Source organism: Sarcophilus harrisii, chromosome 3 (assembly GCF_902635505.1).
Source record: "Sarcophilus harrisii chromosome 3, mSarHar1.11, whole genome shotgun sequence".
Lineage (NCBI taxonomy): Eukaryota > Metazoa > Chordata > Mammalia > Dasyuromorphia > Dasyuridae > Sarcophilus > Sarcophilus harrisii.
The window spans coordinates 87617625-87640764 of record NC_045428.1 but is presented as its reverse complement, the minus strand read 5'-3'; the positions used below and the strand labels follow the sequence as shown (position 1 = coordinate 87640764).

The window sequence follows — 23140 nt, the reverse complement described above, 5'->3', positions numbered from 1 at the left end:
ATTGGTCTAAGATTAATTTCTGCCAAAGTGCTTTCCAATTTTCTAGAAATTAAAAAAAATCAAATACTGAATTCTTGCCCAAATAATTTGTTTTCTACTTTATAAAACACTAGTTTATTGAGTTCCATTGTTTATTATTCTCCTTTAGTTAATTTGTTTCATTGATGTACCTTGTACAATGTCAGTGTATTGATGATAGTTTTTATGACTATTGTTTCATATTCATTTTCCTAGATATGCTAGATCTTTGTTTCTCTAGATGAATTTTGTTGTTATTCTATCTAGTTTTGTAAAATATCTCTTTGAAATTTGGATTGGTATAACAGTAAAACTAAATTAATCTTGTTAATGTTTTTATTGGTATGATTTTGGCTTATTACTTGATTGATGAATTAGAATTATAATAATAGATCAAATTACAAACTTCATTGAAGTTTACAAAAGAACTGTACCTGTATTTTCTTACTTTATAGTCACAATGACATTGTGAAGTAGCCACTATCATTATCTCCATTTTATAATGGAGGAAACTTAAGATTTAAATAGATTAAGTGACTTGACCAGGGTGATACAGTTAGTAAGCATCTGAGCTGGGACTTGAACCCAAGTTCATTGTGTTACACTGAGAATAGCATTCATTGAAAATGATTAAATAAAATCAAATTTTCTTTTGGAGGCATTGAATTTTAAACTTAATTGTCCATGACATTAGTAACAATAATAATAATAATGATGATGATGATGATTTAATGTTTGCTACATCCTTTATATTTTATCTCATTTGAAACTCACAACAACTTTGGGATATAAGTACTATAATATCATTAACCTCATTTTGCAAATGAGGAAACTGAGACTAAGCAAATTCTAAGTGAATTTCCTGTGGCTACAGATAGTGAGAGAGTAGAAAATGAGTTCTGCTCTTTTTGATCCCAAACTAGCCTTCTATTCACTACACTCTGCTGACTTTCATTTATAAACATATTATAGCCCTTTTTGTTGTTGATCTAGAAGTCAAAATTATCTCAAGTAGTCTATAATAGATGGTGCCTTATAATTGAGTTATTATACTGTAATAGTCTCTTGATTTTAATCATTAGATGAGTGGTTTTAAATTATGAACTGCAGCCTGCAATCCAACATTACTATAGATCTTTCTGTCAAGTGATTTATTATTACATGTGGGAATTTATAAAAAGACTCAGGTTGTAAACGGCAAAATTTATGAAGTTTTGTACCCTCAAGTTGCATTATGGATCTGATTACTTTCAAAACAGATTTGGGGAAGGCATATCAAGTCTTCCAAATTTGTAGGATTTTTAAAATTGTTACTTTATTTATTAAACATGTAGTTTAAGTTTATTTACCAGTCTAAAAAAGTCAATGCACTTTCTAGGAGGTGAATAATTTATTTCAATCTGGATCAAAGGTCCTATTGCCCTTTCTCACTTCCCAAATTAAAGAAAATGTTTTGACTAGAATAAATAGGGTACTCTATTGATGAATTTTGTCATCTGAATTCTGTTAAGCAATTTACATTATTTGGAGAGAAGTAAGCTTGAAAGAAACTGATTATATAATTGCTTAGACATTTAATACTAAAGGAAACTATGGTACTACTAAAAGCAGGACACCTAGAACCTTCATTCAGTAAAAAATTATATCCTATAAACAAAGGAGTTTTCTTTACTTGATCAAAATGTCTTCATTGGAACAATTTTTTTTTTTTTTTTTTGCTGAGGCAATTGGGGTTAAGTGACTTGCCTGGGTCACACAGTTAGGAAGTGTTAAGTGTCTGAGGTCAAATTAGAACTCAGGTTTTTCTGACTTTAGGGCTGGTGCTCTATCCACTGCCCCTCCTAGCGGCCCCACGTTGGAACTGTTTTTTGAAGCTTTTGCAATCAAGTTACCTCCTTAATTATTTTTTCTGATCTCATTTTAGAAGCTGTGACATATTGCTTATTAGTATTCTTGGACCCTTAGGAAATTTCATGAAATCCTACAAGACACTGAAGTTTACCTTTTGAGTGTGTCAAGGTAGCATTACTCACAAGGTGTTCTTGATTTATGGGATCTTTGGAAATTAACATTTTTTTTTTTTTACTTTGGGTCCTCCTTGAATTATTATTATTTCATAATAGCTTTATATCATAATCTAAAGCTTAATGATGACAAAGAGAATTTTTTGTGTCAAGGATCACCTGCAGATTATTTATTTATCTAATTTCAGGTCTTCTGAAAAATTTTGTATGTTTATGTTTTTTTAATGTATATCTTGGGAGGAGGGAAGAGGCAAATTGACTTGCTCATTAATTGGGAAAAAGCTGAACACATTGAAGTATGTGATTGTGATGGAATATTATTTTATTTATTATAATATATTATTTATTATATTATATATTTTTATTATATTTATTATATTATAAGAAATGATGAGCAAGATGGTTTCACAGAAAACCTTGGAAGTCTTATAGAAATCTATGTAAAGTGAAGGGACCAGAACTAGGAGAACCTTGCAAAAGGAACATCAATATTGTCGTGATGATAAACTGAGTTAGCTACTCTGATCGAGACAATTCCTAAAGACCTATCATGAAAAATGCTTTCTACCTCCAGAGAAAGAAGTATATAATCATTATAATATTGCTTGTCTTCCCAAGGGGTAGGAGAGGGGCTAGAAAGAGGAGAATTTAGAATTCAGAATTAAAAAAAAAATTAATGTTAAATATTTGTTTATATATAATTGGGAAATGTTTAACAAAGTAAATAAATATATTTTTAAAAAGAAGAAATACTTCTAAAAGTTGGAAGAAATATTTTAGCAAATTTAATTAATTTGCTTTTAAAATTTCATTTAACAGCCAACAATATAATCGGATGCTACCCACAGCTAATAAAGTACTATTCTTCCTTCAGTTTTTAGATCATGAACTTTATCATGAGATACTTTCTTTTTGAAAAAACTGGCTTGGTTTTAATAATCTGTATGTTAAATGATGAAAGCATTGAGGCTATGTCCCTTGTTATCTTTTAGAACCTTTTGAGTGAAATCTTAGAGACTAGGGACTATTACCTATATATTTGTTATTGAATTGCTTTGTATATATGACCTACAACTTCAATTTCTATACATAGAAATCCTAGATGAAAATAATCATTGTAATAATAGAGTAGTCCTATATGTCACTTCTCACCATCTTTCATTCTCTTTCTAATCTGCTCAAAACTGAGCATGCTTAGGGTGGTATTGCTTTATACACACATCTAAATATTAAGATATTTGTTTTCTGCATAAAATGTGTAGGTTAGATGGTAAAGTTGTACAGAATTATGCAGAAATTTTTAGTTGTGTAGTATGTTTTCCAGAATATATCACATTATGCTAAAAGTAAAGAATTTCCAGTATTTAAAAAACTGGACTGCTCCGTGAAATAGCAACATGTAATAGGAGTTTCTTCTGAACATAAAGGAAAAATGGAATTAGAAATCAGAGCAGAAACTTTAATATCCTTTTATTCATTCATTCATTTGTTTTAATGTTATCTGATTATGGTTCATATATCTTTCAGAAGACCCTGACTTATTCTCGAATCTTTTGATGTTTGTATTCCTGTTTTAGATAGAGGAAGATGATTATTGTGTAGCTGTCATTCTAATAGTAGCTTTAAAATATTTTTATAGGTAAGAGGCTAGAAACAAAAATCATCTTCTGAAGTATCCTAAACAATGAAAATTATTAACAATATTACTATCCTGGGCAGTTCTCTAAAACGATGTTCCAATGCATAGTTTTTCTATAAATATAGGAATAAAGAGTTCCCTATATTCTTGAAATCACAGATTTAGATCCCCCCCCCCAAAAAAAAATACACAAGCTTGTTTTTTCAGTATTGATAGAATTCCTTAACTTTGTGAACTGATAATAATTTATTAAACTTGCTTCTCCTTTAATTGCCTAAAGGCTATGAGGATGATAAAACGAATGATGGTGACTGCTTAGAAGGATAAATATCCCTCTGTTACTGTAATGTATATTCAAATACAGATATTTTATGGCTAGTTATTTATTTTTTGTTGTAGGTAGTATTGTCTGACTGTCTGAACCAACCCAGATAGCCATCTGTAGGCACTTAGGTGGCAAAATGGAAAGAGTGCTAGTCCTGAAGATCTGAATTCAAATTTAGCTTCAGGACCTTAGTAACTTTGTGATCCTGAGCAAGTGATTCAAGCTCTGTCTGCCCCAGTTTTCTTAACTTAAAATGTGAGTAATAATAGCATCTATCTCCTAGGGTTGTAGTAAAGATCAAATGAGATATTTGCAAAGCACTTAGCACAGTACTTAACAAAAGTACTTAATAAATGCTTCCGCAGCCAGAAGATTGTTTTGTTGGGTTTTGAAATCATCCCTCACTGATTCACTTCCAACATCTCTTTCCAGTTTAATCTTTCATTATTCTTCTTCTGACACTGCTTTGGGCAAATACCTTCTTGTGGTTTTCTGTACCTGCCATGTATCTCTATGCTTTTATTACTTATTATTCCTTCTATCTAGAAGGCCTTTTCCTTGCTCCTTCCACCCCATTGTTCTGCTTAATTAATATATTGCCTTCAAATTTGAACTCAAATGCCAAACATTTCTTAAGCACTGGGGATATAAAGAAAGAGAAAAGATAGTTCCTGCTTTTAAGGAGCTTACAGTCTAGTGGGAGAGGTCACAAGCAAGCAATTGATTTACAATACATTATTCCCTTTCCCCAGCCTTTAAAATTCTATAACAATTTGTACCTTTCTTACTGTATATTGACATGTTAATATATTATAGTTGGCTTTTTTTGTGCCAGTACTCCTGAGGATTGCCTACTTATTCTGAACCAGTGGATCCAGACTCTGATTCCCTCTTTATGCTAATGCCTTCCCTGTATTGATCATCTCCAGTTTAAAGTGGATAAAGCTTTTTTCTTAAGTAGTTGTTTGCTTGTGGTCTCTCCCATTAGATTCTGAGCTGCCTAAGAGCTGGGTGTGTTTTGTTCCTCTTTATATTCTCATCAGTCAGCACAATTCTTGGCATGTAGTAGGTATTTAATAAATGCTTATTGATTGACAACTGACTGATTGTTCTCTCTGTCCCTTGGAAGGATTCTTCTTTCCTTCCTAGTAGTTGCTTAATCACCTTTACAATCTAGAAGCATTAGGACACCCTCCAGTGCTGTTCTGTTCCCCAAAGGTTAGCAATGAAGTCATATCATCATCTCAGAAAGAGAGATAGGGAGGCAACAGAAAGGGAAAGGGAGACAGAGAAAGAGAGAGCGAGAGCGAGAGAGAGAGAGAGAGAGAGAGAGAGAGAGAGAGAGAGAGAAATACAGACAGACAGACAGAGAGAGAGCAAGAGCGAGACAGAGACAGAGATAGAAAGAGAGAGAGAGAGCAAGAGTGAGACAGAGACAGAGATAGAAAGAGAGAGAGCAAGAGCGAGACAGAGAGAGAGAGAGAGTGCGCGCAAGAGCAAGAGAGAGACAGAAAGAAACAGAGACAGAGAGACACATAGAAAGAGAGATTGATTATATTTTTTTTAAAAATCCAAACTGATAAATATCTATTTAGCCCTGCAAATTCCACAACAAAAGTTTCCTAGGATTCTTTTAGTCCCAGAACTGAAAAAAAAATCTCTTTTTAGGATTTTTTAAAAATGATTTTCATGGTCCCACAGTTGTAGTCTTCCCCATCATTCTCCTTCCACAGAATTCCTGACTTTTCTTTGCAATGAGGATTCCTCCTCAGTTTCTTCATTTGACTGCTGCCCTTGCCCAAATCATCTGGACGCTGTAGTGACAGTGCTTTCTCTCCCCTCCTCTGATTCATGAACACAGAGACCATTGTTTGTGTGTTCTAACAGCAAGCAAGATTGCTGGACTTCAAAGCATTAGTCTTGGGGACATGTTGCAGTTCTGCCATTTACTAATTAGTAGCCAAGTAACCAAATCTCTCTATCCCTGAACTTTCTCATCTATAGCCTGGAGGAGAAGGGATTAGATAATTTGAGCTCCAAGGTCCCTTATAACAGGAATGCTTTATAATTCTGTTCTCTGCTTCCCTGGTAAGCAAATAGCCCAGTGGAACTGGGACATGAACCCATGGGGCCCTCATAGAGCAGAGTAAGAAAGAAAAGGGAACCTGATAGGGTTAACTCTAGAGAAGACTTCTTTATGAACTTCAAAAAAAATTATTAAGTAGCCTGGAGAAATGAAATCTTTGGGGCTTGCCTTATGTTTTTATTCTCCACTGAAGCCTTACCATGTGCTTCCTATTATCTTCAGGATCAAATACAAATTCCCTTTTATAAGATTTAAAGTCCTCTGCCATCTAACTTCATCCAACCTTTCCAACTTTGTCACACGTTTCTTCCTTTCATATATACATATGGCAGTACAGCTAACACTAACCTCTCAGTCAATTCCACACACATTTATTAAGCACCTCTTATTTGGCAGGCACTGGACTAAGCAGCCAGGTACACAAAGTTAAAACTGACTCTCTTAGTGAACCTCTCACTTGGACTTCTCTCATCTCTGTGCTTTTGCACAGGCTGTCCCTCCTGCACACTTTCCTTCCTCTTGCCTCTTAGAATCCCTACCTTTCTTCAAGACTTAGCTTAAGCAACATATCTACTGGAAGCCTTTCATGACGTCAATGCCTTCTCCTCCAAGTCACCTTGTATTTACTTTGTCATTTTTAATCAGTCGTTTTCAGTCATATCTGACTCTCCATGGTCCCATTTGGAGTTTTCTTGGCAAAGATACTGGGGTAGTTTGTCATTTTCTTCTCCAGCTCATTTTACAGATGAGGAAAATGAGGCAAACAAGATTAAGTGACTTGTCCAGAGTCACACATATTGTGAGTGTCTGAAGCCACATTTGAAACTTGAAGACAAATTTTCCTGACTCCAGATCTAACACTCTATCCACTGTACCACCTAGGTATCCCAAATACATTTATTTATGATATTTGTATTTCTGGTAGTCCATCCATTGTCACTTAGCTATCCTATTTTGTTTATACTGAGATATATGTACACACATAAATACATGCACAAATATATACATATATGGATCTGTGTCTTTTCTTGCTAGATATTTTGTCTTTCAAGCACAAAGCTCAGTGCTTTGTCCATTGTGGGTGCCTAATAAATGCTCATTGATCAACTGACTTTAGTTTTTGCTTATAGTCCTGGGTGTCATGCCCTAGTGTGATTTTTTGCAGTGATTAACTTAGTGGCAGAATTGCATCATCATGCCTATCAATCAGAATAATGACTTTAAATTGTAACACTTTCCAGCTCCTGATCATGTTTCTATTAATTATCCCTGAGATTCATTTATTTTTTCTGACATACTTGCAAAAAGTCATTCCTTAATTTTTCTAATAAATTTGCAATTTCTTCTCATTTATCTCCCTAAAAAAAAGTAATTCCCTCCTTTCTTTTAAATCAGATAAAATGAGAGTTAATTGTGTATTTCTTTTCTAGGTCCCCCTTAAACAGTATGGCATGTTTATATTCTGATACTAGCTTCCTAAAAAAGTAATGTGATGAAATAGCAATGGCATCATACACAGGAAGCCCTAAGAGCTGACCTGAAATTTGGGTTTCAATGCTTGCTTAACTGTTTGACCTTGAAAAAATCATTTCACTTCTGAGCTTCAGTTTTTTCTTCTGTAAAATGGGAATAATAATACTTGAACTACTTAATTTCATAGCATCCTTGTACAAGGTAGGATTTTGTGAAGTACTATGTAAATGGAAACGTTAATTTTAAGTGTATAGGCATGAGTACATACATAATGTGATGACTATGTAAAATGACAAAAGTATAATTAGATTTCATATCAGAATTATATGGATTTTTCTAGTGTCTTTTGAAGTTAATTTCATGGAATAATTTGCATTTGATACTTTTAAAAAACAAGGAATGATTGATGTGTACATATATTTTCTTTTTAGTGTGTAAATTTAAAGCACACAAAAGATGTGCAGTGAGAGCAACAAATAACTGCAAATGGACCACTCTAGCTTCCATTGGGAAAGACATCATTGAGGATGAAGATGGTGTAAGTTTCTACTTTGCCTGTTTTACATTATTTCTACAGCAAGAAATGCATGTTTTCTGCATGGGTAAATAGAATTCAGAATTAAGTGAGGGTAATTATTACTAGATTCAATAAGAGTCACTTTACTATCTGAATTCTTTGGGAAACCGATTCTTTTGATGGAGCAATATCTCTGCTTTCATCAAGCATCCATTTTGTTATGAAATCAAGATGTGGTTATTACTACTATTAATTTTTATTTTTTTTATTTTTAGCTTCTTCTCAGCTTTCTCTGAACATTTTGAGATCTTGAAGAAATATTTCTGAGGGAAGTTAGGAAAGAGATATGTTGTGTAATGGAGTAGTAGTATTTGCCCATTTGCTTATGGTTTGATGAAAAAGGCAAGACAATTTTGCTCATGTGTTTTCTTTTAGCCTGTTGTGTATTTTTTTCCTGTGCAGGCATAGATTAGCTCTACCTGCTAGCTCTGGAGATTCTGAGGATAGCAGACTCCTGAGCAGTGCTTAAAATGGGGAGGATTTTGTGGGAGGTGTTTTTAAGGAATCATTCATATCTGTCTTAGAGGCAAAGGGTTAAAAAAAAAAAGGAGTTTAGTTGCTGTTTCTTATTCCCAGCTAATTCATATTTAGAAATGTGCCAATTAGTTTACCAACCATGCATTATTAAATATTTACTAATTTTCTGCCATTCTAACTGAACCCCAAGATCAAATGTGAAAACATAAGAAATATTTTGCGTATCTTAAAGAACTAGCTTTGAACCAGCTACCTATATTTATCTACCTGTTATCATCTGTTAGAAATTTTTTTTTATTTAATAGCCTTTTATTTACAGGTTATATGCATGGGTAACTTTACAGCGTTAACAATTGCCAAACCTCTTGTTCCAATTTTTCACCTCTTACCCCCCACCCCCTCCCCTAGATGTCAGGATGACCAGTAGATGTTAAATACATTAAAATATAAATTAGATACACAATAAGTATACATGACCAAAACGTTATTTTGCTACAAAAAGAATCAGACTCTGAAATATTGTACAATTAGCTTGTGAAGGAAATAAAAAATGCAGGTGGGCATAAATATGGGGATTGGGAATTCAATGTAATGGTTTTTAGACATCTCCCAGAGTTCTTTCTCTGGGCGTAGCTGGTTCAGTTCATTACTGCTCCATTGGAAATGATTTGGTTGATCTCATTGCTGAGGATGGCCAGGTCCATCAGAACTGGTCATCATATAGTATTGTTGTTGAAGTATATAATGATCTCCTGGTCCTGCTCATTTCACTCAGCATCAGTTCGTGTAAGTCTCTCCAGGCCTTTCTGAAATCATCCTGTTGGTCATTTCTTACAGAACAGTAATATTCCATAATATTCATATACCACAATTTATTCAGCCATTCTCCAACTGATGGACATCCATTCAGTTTCCAGTTTCTAGCCACTACAAAAAGGGCTGCCACAAACATTCGTGCACATACAGGTCCCATTCCCTTCTTTATAATCTCTTTGGGATATAAGCCCAGTCATCTGTTAGAATTTAATAAATAGAAGTGACCATTTAAAATATTTTAAAAATTTAAGTAGCTATCTTTATTTATCTACCTGTTATTACCTGTTAGAATTTAATAAATAGAAATGACAACTTTAAAGATTGTTTTAATTTTTAAGTTAGATTAATAAAGCATATGTTCTAGATTATAAAGATAATTTGCTCATTTTCTTACAATTCTTACATTAACACAAATTGCCTTTAAATCAAGCCTTTTTTTTAAAGAAGAGTAATAAAAAAAACTTTTAGAAATCTCAACTTTTCATTTTCATTGCTACTCATTTTTCCCCTGTGAGTGTAATGCTTTTCTTCATGTGTATATTAGGAGTGCACTATATAATAAATTATACATACTATTTATCCATATTAAATGATTCTATTTATAAGCACTAATAATATCATGTAGGAGATAACCTACATGATAGCAAAGAATTGACCCTTCTTGCACATGTGAAGTAAGAGTGTAAAATTCTTTCTTCTTTTTGTAAAGCTATGTGCATATATATTTATGTGTACATATATCCCTTCATGTTCAAAGATAACATTGCTTCCTACAGTGTGTGGACATAGATATTAATAAAAAGACTAGAATTTAGAAAAGTATTTTTTTTGATAGAAATATTTGGTGCATAGCATACAAAGTATGGATTATGTTTTCATGTCTAAAGATGCTATTTATAAAGTCATTGCACTTGATTGCTACTTCTTTCTTCTAGTTTTTCTAGTTCTTTTTCTTCTTCTTCTTCTTTTGGAATAATACTTCTTAATCTAGATAACTTATAGCATTAATTTAAAAGGGGGATTGATGTGAGTTATTACTAAATTTTGAGTTTGTTTTATCTGCTTCTCTGCTATCTAATTCAATCTTCCCTCTTCCCCCTTGCCCCACAGATAGCCATGCCCCATCAGTGGTTAGAAGGCAACTTGCCCGTCAGTGCCAAATGTGCAGTCTGTGATAAGACCTGTGGCAGCGTCCTACGTCTCCAAGACTGGAAGTGCCTTTGGTGTAAAGCTATGGTAGGCATTTCTTTCTGTGGGGTACAATGGTCCTAGAAATCTGTTTTCATTTTTGTATTTCTCATTGAGTGTTGTTTTCATATTTTCTCTTTAATTTATAAACAAGACAGAAAACCTGATCCATTGCTGAGTTCCTATTTGAGTATGAATTGCTCATTACTATCTAAAACCGTTATAAATATATTTATAATAAGTTATAGATTGTATGTTTTGTGTGGATATAGATTACCCTTTGCATTAAGGAGTTTTTCCTCTATTCCAGTTCTAATATGATAACATATGGTGATATAAGGGGGATCTTGGGTTCTTAATGGGTACACAAGTCATGTTATATGCAATCCTCCTGGAAAAACTTAATCCCCTAAAACAGATTATACTTGTTGTCAGACAACTATTCTAAATGTACAGAAGCCTGTCACTAGAATGTGTACATCAAGTGATGAAAATTTTTTTAAACTACAACAATTCTTGATAAAGTATATAAAGGCATGAAGGACTTATTATCTCTGTATTATATATCTTTGCTGATTCGGATATTTCCAAATAATTCTAGAATGACAGCCTTTGCTATGACTAGTTGTAGTGATCTGTTTTTTTCAAGCATTATTTTTAGATTTCAATGTGATACTTTTGAAATACAAAGTTTGATGGTAGACTAGTTGTAAAAATTATATATAAAGATCAGAATTACTTTAATTTTTATCACAATTTCCCTCAAAGTGTTCTTTTACTTCTATATTAATTTCTTCCAGTAACCAGTATTCTTTTTTTGTTATTTTTCAATATTTTATACAAACTTGAATGAAAAGGTATAATATTCTAAGTATTTCACACTACAACTGTGACTCTGAGTTGTGGAGTTCCCACATTTATTATTAATTTAAAGGGCTAATTGAGATGTCCTAAATTATTAGAATCATTTGTTGAATTGAGTATTTTCACTTTTTTTCTTTGTTGCAATTCAATCTGAAAGTGAGGGTAAGGTGAGGGAGTATTTCAACAACAAAAAAAGGACTGATTAAAAAAAAAAACTCAAGCCTATTTTTAAAGGCTCCTGCTTTTAGATGGGGACACACCCTCAGACACACATCCTCGTGATCTCAGGGGATCTTGTACATAAACTCTTTTAAACCACATAAGTCTTATGAATTGTTAGTCATTTCAATATCTAAGGTCTAGGTCTAAATAATCTGATTTTTGTCCTTATATAGTGAAATATTGCTTCTCTTCTAGCCACCATCTCCTAATTTTTATTTATTTTCTCTTTTGGAAATTTTATATGGTGATTAGGTAGCTTTTTATCTTGTACATGATAAAACTATGACCTTAGGTTAAGCATCTCACTTGGCATAAATGTAATGAATAAATAGAGTGTTCTCAAAGTCTTTAGTGAAGTTTTAAGGTAAATTAGGGGTGATGGGAGGTTGTTCTTGAATAGCAGATATTGAAAAGGATGCTAATTATCAAATTATTGATCTTCTTGCAGCTATAACTTGATATTGCATGGGATGTCCTTGAACTAGAATCTATTACCAATGGTTAGATTTTTTTGTGATGTGTGCTCATCTAATTTTGTAATATATATTGTTAGTTGTTAGGGAATTGAATATCTTTTACTGGGTATTTATTAAACTTCATTTGTTATTAGGTACACACTGCCTGCAAAGATTTGTTTCCTTATAAATGTCCACTTGACCAATGTAAGGTATCTATCATACCCCCGATTGCACTGAACAGCATAGATTCTGATGGTATGTAATGGTATAATTTATGTGTGTTTTTTGACATAAATTATTGTATATATGCATGTTTTTGTTAATCAATACAGTTGTCATTATTTATTACAAAATTAGTTTCTCTGTCCTTTCTTCTAAACCATTTAAGCAGAAAGATGCTCTATAAATTATGAATCGATAGAAACATTAAAATTCTAAAATTTTGTTACTTTTCTGTGAAATTTTCATAAGTATTATTTGTTCCCTAATTCATTTTAATAGTTAAAATAAGATCATTATTGGTTATTGCTTGAAAGGAACTATGGAAAAAACCTGACTGCATGATTTTGGGGGTTATTTTTAACTTAAATTATGAAGTATTATATAATTTCCATTTAATTTTTAAGAATAGCACAACTTGTTTCTAAATGCAAAATATAGAACTAAGTACCTTTGTTCTTTATAGATACTACTAACCACTTGCATTAAAGCTTAAACAAATTATATGATTGTATTATTTATATTGTGTTTTTTAATGGAATTGTGAGTATAGGGTACGTTTAGTTGAGGAAACTCCCTGTACCAATGCAAATCATCAGTTGCTGTACAATTTTTAATCTTAGAAAATGACCTGGGATGGCACTTGGAATTATAGGACTTAACCTGGTTACATGGCCGGTATATTTCGAGGTGAAGGTTGAAGCCAGGGCTTCCTAATTCTGAGACTTGCTCTCTGTATTAGGCACTGTGCTTCTTCTATCTATCTATCTATCTATCGAGCTAGTTATATAGATACATAAAAATATTTCAATCTTATATTATTCATATAAGACATTAACTATACCATCATCATCATTATATTATCTGGCATTGATATAGTGCTTTATATTTTTGAAAATGGTTTATCATTTTCAAAGAATATAATTAAATTATATTATATTTAAATATATACAGTCTTGAGTCATATTATATCAAAGTTTTGGTGAGGTCATTCAAAATTAAAGAATAGCTATTTGGACAAAGGGTGAATGTTGAAAAAGGGATAAACATAATTTATTAAATAATAGATAATTCTTGTTAACTAAACTTAAATCTATATATACATTGTGATTTTAAAAAGTCAGTGTTCCTAGAAGAGATAAATTACTGTGTCTAAAAATGCATTTAATTGACCTCTATACAAAACAGTCATAAAAGGTATTTTTATCTATGGTATTTTTAAATCTTTTGCTATTGAACATTAGAATATAAAAAAGTATGTTCTAATTTAACTATATGCAAGCAATAGACATTAAGCGTACCTTTTAAAATTTAATTGAGCTTTAATTTATGTTGACTTTATTATTTCAAATATTCAAACAGTAGATAATAGTCAGCTAATAGTATTTTTTATGAATTTAACATTTCTCCTTTCTCTGATTTACTCTTTTTTAAGCAGGAAAGTAATTTTTACTGATTTTGCAATATATGTTTTTGCAGGATTTTGGAAAGCAACAGCTCCACCATGTCGTGCTAGCCCTCTTTTGGTATTTGTCAACTCTAAAAGTGGAGATAATCAGGGAGTAAAATTTCTCCGTCGATTTAAACAGTTGTTAAATCCGGCTCAGGTGTTTGATTTAATAAATGGAGGACCTCACTTGGGGTAATAAATTATGCATTATTGAGAAATCTTCTTTAAATAAAGCTAGTATTATAAAATATGAAATTTAATTTGCCTTCCTAGGTCATACATTTCTTATGAGCTATTTTAGATGCATCTAAAACTAGATATAGATAAATGATTGATTTTTTTTTAAAGAAAATAATTAAACTATAGATGTTTTATTTATGTTGTAGAAATTTATATGGCTTAATTAAATTGTAAGTTTATGGATTTCTCAGAATTTGGCTAACTCTCAAAGAGTTCCATTTAGCAATTATATGCAGTAATGCTATATTAGTTTACTTAGCTCTAGGAAAAAAATCATTTATTTCTAATTATATAAATCATGTATAGTGTACTATTACAAGTTGACTCAGTAGATAATGAAATATATCTACTAATAGATAGCTCTATTCTAGTACTTCACTGTTGTGTTGTCAAGGTAATGGTGTAGTCTCAAAGGCTATTAGTAAAAACCAAGCTCTTGTATATTCTATCATGATGAAAAGACATTGAATAGAGTTCTAACAACAGACTAACTATTTTCTAAAGATCAGACTAGCTAAATATGGAGGGTGATAAGTGATAAGTTTTTGGTTATTATAATCCATGAAACAAAGAAAATTACAAAATGGTCATTCTTATTTCTGAAGTGATAGTGGTAACTTTCAAAAAAATTGGTAGCCGAACATGCTAAGAATCCATTTAGAGACCATCTAGAAATATTAACTTTTTTATTGTTACTGTAAATGAGAGTTCCAAGGTCATGGAGGTTACTTAGAGACAGCTGAGCTGATGTGTTAAATATTTCAATAATAACATTTTTACTACTAAAGGAAAGAATGATTCTCATGAAGTGTTAGAGTTGATTTTATCTTATCACCAAAGCCAAGAATTAAAAATTTCATGGCAGTTAGTTCTCTTTAAAGTTCCTTAAAGAGGAATTTAAAGTGATGATAGCACAATAAAAATACTACCATGTTCATGCAAAGATGTGCAGAAGAAAAGATAGTTAAAAAACACAAAACATTAGAAGATATGGTACAATGGAAAGAGTTGGATTTGTAGTGACTGAGTCTGAGTTTGAATCTTAGCTGTCATTTGCTTCCTCTGTGATCCTATGCAGTCATTTTTCCTATTTTGGTCTCACTTTCCTTATCTTTAAAAAGAAGGGAGTGGGCTAGCTGATTTATGTCCACAATTTATGAAGATATTATTCAAGAAAAACACAAGAAGATAATAGACATAAGTCACCAAATAATATTACAAAATGATGAAATAGTTGTAGCTTACCAAGTGGGAAGTAACTATGGATGCAAAAAAGTTCCTAATGTGAAAGTTGTTTCTGAATCAGCTGTTTGTATTGCTGTGTTAGAGTGGAGACCAAAACTAACAACAAACTAGAAGGTAAAATTGAGATTTATCATGAATTTAAAATAACTCCAATATGACCAATATAAGCAAACTATTGGCAGCTGCAACTCAATTTACATAAGTGAACTTTTGATGCCTTTCAAAGGGGAAATTAATAGAAGAACAAAAATCAAAATGCACTAAAACCATTTCATAAAATTTTTTAACATAAATATAAGGCAATTGGTTTGGGGAGTTCAAGTTGTTAGAGAGACTACTTCAGTCAATAAAGAGTTAACTTTTTAATCAAATGGAGAGATAAGGCAACTAATAATAACATCAGTTTAGAATATAAATGTGTTTGAATATATTATAGAGAAGGATAGGGGAAGTTTATGACCAGTTTTGCCTTATAGTAATCCCAGATGTAGAAGAGAGAAAAATGAAGTTGTAGAAAACTTGATATGAGACCCAATCATATTAAGTCATCTCAAGAGCATTTAAGGATGAATCCAGGAGAACAACCATAACGGAAAAAATGAAAAGGAGCATTCAAGATTTCTAAAACAGGATATTGTCTCCATCGATGATACTGGGAACTACAAGATTTGAACTATTCCCACTATGTCACATGAGGAAGTAAAAAGGACGTAAAAGAAAACAAAGATAGGATGAGCAGCTAGACCAGAACAACTACATACAAGAGAAAGTTTAGGTTAGAATTAACATAATTTTAAAGACATTCTGGAATCAATTATCAAGGTATTTGAGAAAAGAAAAGATATCATATGATTAGAAAAAATCGTATCTGTTATTATTACTGAGGTCTTGATGAGATTGTTTATACACATTTCAGTTCAATTCAACAAACATATTAAATGTCTACCATAGGTGAAACACTGTTGAGGCTAAGATAAAAAGTAAAGTACTCCATACCCATAGATACGTTTACATTCTATTGGATTGAATCAGTACAATATGTACATAGAAATAAATACAAAATATTGTAAAGAAGGAAAGGGAATACTAATAACTGTAGGATAAAATAAAGTATTTGCATGGGAAGAAGAACTGAGCTTGGAATAAAGCTAGAGAGTATCCTTAAGTGATGATTTGGGAAGTAAACATAGGTTTTATAAATGATAGTCTATAGTAGGATGTACTTTTCAAGTCACATATTTGACCACAATGTAAAAATGATAGAAAAGGTCATTGTATTCATTGATTGTTAGCTACAAAGAAACATTTTTAATTTGGCTTAGAAAAACATCACTTTAAAAACGTTTTTCCAGTGAGGGGTTTCTAATGCATATATTAAGATCATAAAAATTTCCTAGAAGGATAGTTGTAACTTTGTTCAGTGACTTATAAAACATGGTGATATCTGCATAACAAAGTTGTTTGGTACTGTCACAGAGGATTTATAATTCAGAATCTAAATAAAAGAGGAATCTCTCTGTAAGGCTGAACTCATCTACAAACTCCTCCTTGAAAATTTTTATATTGTGTTGATTTGTATCAAGTCCTGGTACATTTCAAAATGAGATCTTTAATCATTCTGACTTTATTATCCACAATGAAAAAACTTCATGGATGAAAAATCCCAATTGTTCAGCTTGTTATATACAGTTGGATGTATCAGTTCTAAAACTGGTCCATTGATACATAAATTTTAGACTGCAGATGGACAATGAACTCAGCCTAGAACTGAATAGGAGGAAAGAACGAAGTACATTTTCATTTAGAAAATTGTACAGTGCTCTAGAAAAAAAGAATCATGATATTATTACTAATGTTATGATGACAGGGATCCTAAATTCTTCCTGAAATAGAAACATATTTTTTAAACACCATTATTCTCCCAGTGATGTTATATGGCTACAATCCCTTGAGAAATCAAAATGATTGGTAACCCAAAATAGGAGTAGGGTGGAATCTAGGAATCAAGCATTTATTAAACACCTACTCTGTGCCAGAATCTGTGCCAGAATAAGTGCTTTATAAATATTATCTCATTTGATCCTCAAAACAATTTTGAAAGCTCCCAATTTTAGAGTTGACGTAACTGGAAGAGACAGAGGTTGTGACTTACCCAGATTCATACAATTAATAAGTGTCTGAAACTAGATTTGAACTTGAATCTTTCTCACTCTAAGTCCAGGGCTTCATCCACTCTACTCTACTACTCCACTCTACTAGTGGTGAGAAACAGAGTGACTTTCAGTTGGCAGTAGAATTCTACCAATAATGAGGTGCCTACAAAAAGAGATGGTTGTTAAATCTTGCCAAAGAGATTAATGAGTCGTAGACTTGTCATGTTGGGAGAATGAGGATTACAGATAGCACTGCTGCAGTAATCTCCAAGTAATGTCAATAGAAGTAGAGAAAAATCTCTGCTGGAGAGAAAGTTCTCCAAGCACATCAAATTGTAGCACCTCTAGCACCTTTACTGGAGGTGATGGGCAAAAGTCCTTATTGGGTGAGGTATAGATGAATTGTGAAGTAACCAGGGGAGAAAATATTCACATTCATTCAAGTGTAAAATAGAATAGAACAAGGAATAGGCTACTTGTATTAAAAATAAGTAATATAATGGTCAACATACTTGATTAAGGGGCATAATATATATAGAGAGAAATCATTTGTTGGAAGGATACTATTCTTCCCTATGTCATAGAATTCTAATGATTCAGATCAACCTAAAGAGACAGCAGCTTATCAGAAGTAGGATCAGAATCTATTCCTAGTCCATTTCTTGACTATCCCTTATGAAAATAGAAGTTTTAAGCATGTGTTTGCTGTGTAACTTTAAAAATCTGAAATTTTGAGATCTACTATAAATGACAGTTTGATTATTTCATTAGTTTTTCTTCACCTCTAAACTATTAAATCAGACTTATTAAGAAGGCAAATAGATATTATTTCACCTAATTTCACTTAATCTGCACTTCTCTGGATGAAATTTATATAATTTGGAATGATGGACAATTTCTACTCAAGCAAATCTCTAGGGATAGAAAATGCACTTACTAGAGATTCTTGTTATATTTACAAAACTATAGAGTATTTTGTTTTGCTCTGTGAATTCCCTAAACAATTGCATTACTCTTACTTCCTTGAACATTAATTCCACTTATAAATATTTATGCCCTTTTTGTTCCTCTTAATTCAGATGCATCTTTGCATTGAGGTCACAGTGACAGGATCTTGAGGTTAGAAAAGACCATGCTGTCAATCTAATGTATTTTACAAATGATCATCCAACCTCTATTTGAAGATCTCTGGCAAGAGGAACTCTACTGCTTCTTGAAGCAACTCATTTCCTTTCTGGATAGCTATAATTGTTAGGAAGATTTTTCTAGTCTTCCCTTCACTGAATCATTAATGATAACTTCTACTAATTAATTAATTATACTACTGCTTAATGTGTGGTCCTCCAGCTTTTCCCCAAGAATAGTATAAGAGGATTTGTCAAATGCTTTGCTAAAATTAGATAAACTACATTCCCCTGATCTACTAAATTGGAAATCCTCTTTCTATTGTTTAAAAAAAAATTCTGCCAGAAAATGCATCAGATAAGCCTGGAATGACCTAATCTCTATGAAGTCATACTATGTCTTCTTCCTTTTCCAACTATTTCTAATAACATTTTTTAGAATTTGGTAGGAGTTAAAGTCATACTGGCCTGAAGTCTGCAGACTCCTTTTTTTGTTTTGTTTTGTTTTTCCAAAGGAAAATATGTAGGCCTTTCTCTAGGCCTGCTGTACCTCAGAATAGCATCATTTATTTCTTTTCTTGAAATAAAATTCTTTTTCATATAAAAGCATTTATTTATGGATCACTTGCATATTATCGTATGTTCTTTCAATAAGTGTCTACTGCACATGAATTACTGTTCTAAGCCCTGCAAGGATAGAAATACTTAGGAATTAGAATTATTATTAACATATACATATGTGTGTTTTATACATTTTCTGTTTGCATTTTTATAAATTGCTTTGTCATTTTTCAAAGCCTTTTCAAATATTTTTATTATCATTTTTCTCACTTTGAGAAGCAGCATGTCATAGTGAGTAGAATACCAATCTGAAAGCCAGAAAGACCTAAATCCAGGTTCTTCCAATGACACATACTGGCAATGTGATCCAGAGCAAGTCACTTAACCTGTAAGTTCTCTAGACAATTCTCTTATGAGAAAAAGAGCACCTACACGTATGACTAGAGGGAATTTCCTCATCTTTTAAGTCTTATAACAGTGAAATCACAAATTGCTTCCTATCTCTGTTCAAATAATTTAGTGACTGTATAGAGTTTGCCTGGCTTAGCTTTTACATTTTAAATAAAAGCAATAAATTAAAATTAAGTCTTAAATAAAAGTATTAATACAATAGTTTTTACTTACTAAATACCCAGTTTTTGGTAATATTTCTCCCCTAAAAGGAAGATATATTAACTAAGCAAAATTGCTCAAAAACCTAAGATTTTCATGCAGCATTTTTCTTATTCTTTATTTTGAATGGAACATTCCAATTTCTTTTTGGCATATTTTATTGCATTTTCAAAAAAAATTAAAACAAGTTTCAAGACATAATCATTAGTTCTCATGAAATTATTTTCATGAGATAGTGCCTTGATGGAGGCAATAATTAAATTTTGATATCTTTGTGATATTCTTAATTTCTCATTTTTCAGAGTAATATTTTCCATATTCTCAATAAAAGTGTCAATACTTTGGCATAGTCTAGTGATATCAAATAATTTTCATACTTCTTCTAGAACTGGATGTGATTCTTGTTATTGTTGTTGTTGAATATACCTCCAAAACAAGATGACTCTTAACATTTCCAAATTACTCTGAAGCCATTTTTCTACTGAGGCAAGTACAGACATAAGTACAAACTTATTTCCTAAGTGAAATTTTAAACTATTTTAAATAATATGCTATCTTTGTAAAGTATAGTCTTAATATAGGATCTTGGAGCACCTAATTAATAGATAGATATTTAGTAATCATCTTTTTTCAATGTAATCAAAATATAGTATTCTGTACATTTTGGGCCAACTACACATTTTGTTTCTCTTCATCATTTAATTTTAGTATTCCTATGCACTGTTTCCAGCATTAAGTTCTGCAGATAAACTTAAAAACTCTGCTGTTATACAATAGTAAAAATACTTGATTTACTATCATCCATTTGCTGTAATGGTATATTTATTTCTTTTCTCTGGGATGACCAAAATAATCCTTCATCATCTATTTTTTCTGATTATGTACCTAATGTGTGTTATTGCTTAAAATGTCAAAAATTAATATATGCATACACATGTATAATGCTTTCTTTAGAAAAAAAGTGTTAGAAGCCCCAGAAGATAAAAACATACATACACACACACACACACACACACACACACACACACACACATATATATATATATATATACATATTTGGTTTTTTCAGAAGTAATCATAGATGATGAAATATTATTTGAAATATGAATGTGTACCTTCTATCTAGGTATGTTCATGGCCATGGATGCTACTGATTAACCTAGATCACTGTACCCATTGTACTTCAGATTTTTTTCATTAGACTATTGTAGTAGTCCCCAATCAGTTTTGCTGCCTCCTTTCCTTTTCTAATCAATTCTTTACACTGCTGTTGATGTTTTGTGCCAATCTGACTACCTCATCCCACAATTTTTAAATTTTATATAATCCTTTATATAATATAAGTTTATATAATAAACTTTATATAATCCTTCATTACCTGTTATATAAAACATATACACTCTTGACTCTCCATTGATGATTTTGGGCAAAAATTTCTCTAGGAAAGTTTACCAACTTAATCAGGTAAACTTTGGCAAATTTGGCAGTGGCACCAAGAGATTCATCTATAGGCTCAAATATACTGGGAATGGAAAAATGAAATAATGAAAATGATAGCAGAATTAAAAGGGGGAAAAAAAGAAAAGAAATCAATGTATGTGGTAGAAAATTATTGACTAATGCTAATAATAGATACACTGGGTGGCATGTGATACCATAACCGTCTACAAAAAAATCTAGCTCAGCGGTTCTTAATCCTTTTGGTGCCATGAACCCCTTTGGCAGTCAGTCTGGTGAAGCCTTTGGACCCTTCTCAGAAAAATGTTTTTAAATTTATGTGTGTATGTATGTATATAAAATCAAATACATGGTATTTCAAGGAAAACAATTATAGTGAATATCAAATATCATGATATTTTGTAAAAAAAAAAAAAGATAACTGACTCTAGATTAAGAAACTGTGGTCTAAAACAGAGCTTTTAAAACTTTTTCCATTCACAATCCCATTTTGCCTAAGAAATTTTTACATGATCTCAGATCTATAGATGTATAAAATAGGTATGTATACAAATCAAAATTTACTAATAATAAATCATAATTTTGTTACACTCCCCTTTCAGTTATGAGACCCCATATGGGGTTGCAAACTATAGTTTAAGAAACTGGAGTCTAAAAGATAATATTAATAACCAAAATATTATTTTGTTTCTGAAATATAAAAGTTATTTTCATAATTTTTTTATTCTATCCTGATATCCTTTTGCTTTATGTGATTACTCATTTTTCTCTTCTAATTCCATTTCTCCTATTTATATATTCTTTTATTGTCTTCTAAGAAAGGTACAGGGATATGCAAAACTGCTTTAGAATTATTCATGTTTACCCAGAAAATTATCTGTAATTAATCTGAAATAATTATGTTTTTACTGATGAAAACAGTACACTTGGGAAAATGTTAGACATTTCACTGAAGTAGTTAACTTACTAAAATGAAACAATTTTCCCCTTCAGCTTACGATTATTTCAGAAGTTTGACAATTTCCGGATTCTTGTATGTGGAGGAGATGGAAGCGTTGGTTGGGTTTTGTCGGAAATTGATAAACTCAGCTTGCACAAACAGGCAAGTATGTGTGCCTGTCTTTTGCCAATTCTTATCAATTTTCTGTTACTATGTTAAGTAGTTACACAAACAGCATCTAGAAAAATGAAGGGTTTTCTATTTCTAGACTCTTTAAATTAAAAGCTTCTCAAATGTGTTTTATTTCAGTGTCAGCTGGGAGTCTTACCCTTAGGTACAGGAAATGACCTCGCTCGAGTTCTTGGCTGGGGTGGTTCATGTGATGATGATACCCAGCTACCACAGATATTGGAGAAGTTGGAAAGAGCCAGTACAAAAATGCTTGACAGGTAAAGGGGAATACATACTTTTTAGTATAAGGGCAGTTTGAGAAAATTTCTTTGGAAGTTTTGGTTTTTGTTTTTAATGTAAGAAAATAAATCAAATAAATGAAGTAATCCAATGAAATCATTGCTTTAATTGAAGAAAATCTGTATGTACCTGTTTGACTTTTCTAATCTAGGGATTTGACCTTATGCTTAAATTGGCTTATAAATCAGGGCTGTTTTGTTTGTGGGAAGCATGAATCCATAGGTACAAAGTTGGAAAAGACTTTAGAAGTCAATTAAATGTAGAAGACCCCTCAAAGATCACCTAATCCAATCCTCACATTTTACAGTTAAGGAAAGTGAGACTTACTTTGGATATAGATGCAGAGTTATGCAAAAATCAAAAATACAGTTTTCAGGAAACCTCAAATCTAGAGGGCAGATATGATATGTGCAGAAATTAGTGTAATAACAATATCTCATGATGATGTAGACCTTTAAGGTTTGCAAAGTACTTTATGTAGTTTATCTCATTTACCCATA

General features: G+C 31.8%; 1 protein-coding gene across 9 annotated transcripts in view; it reads left to right on the top strand.

The window, feature by feature from the left end:
* DGKH (diacylglycerol kinase eta) overlaps positions 1-23140 on the top strand; it is a 217618-nt gene that overhangs the window by 134773 nt on the left and 59705 nt on the right. For all 9 annotated transcript variants that reach the window (XM_031958432.1, XM_031958431.1, XM_031958438.1 and 6 more), the window contains 6 exons: positions 7997-8103; positions 10546-10671; positions 12320-12422; positions 13866-14028; positions 22223-22331; positions 22479-22618. In XM_031958432.1, coding sequence (XP_031814292.1) covers positions 7997-8103; positions 10546-10671; positions 12320-12422; positions 13866-14028; positions 22223-22331; positions 22479-22618 — 748 coding nt within the window. The remainder of the gene's footprint in view (positions 1-7996; positions 8104-10545; positions 10672-12319; positions 12423-13865; positions 14029-22222; positions 22332-22478; positions 22619-23140) is intronic.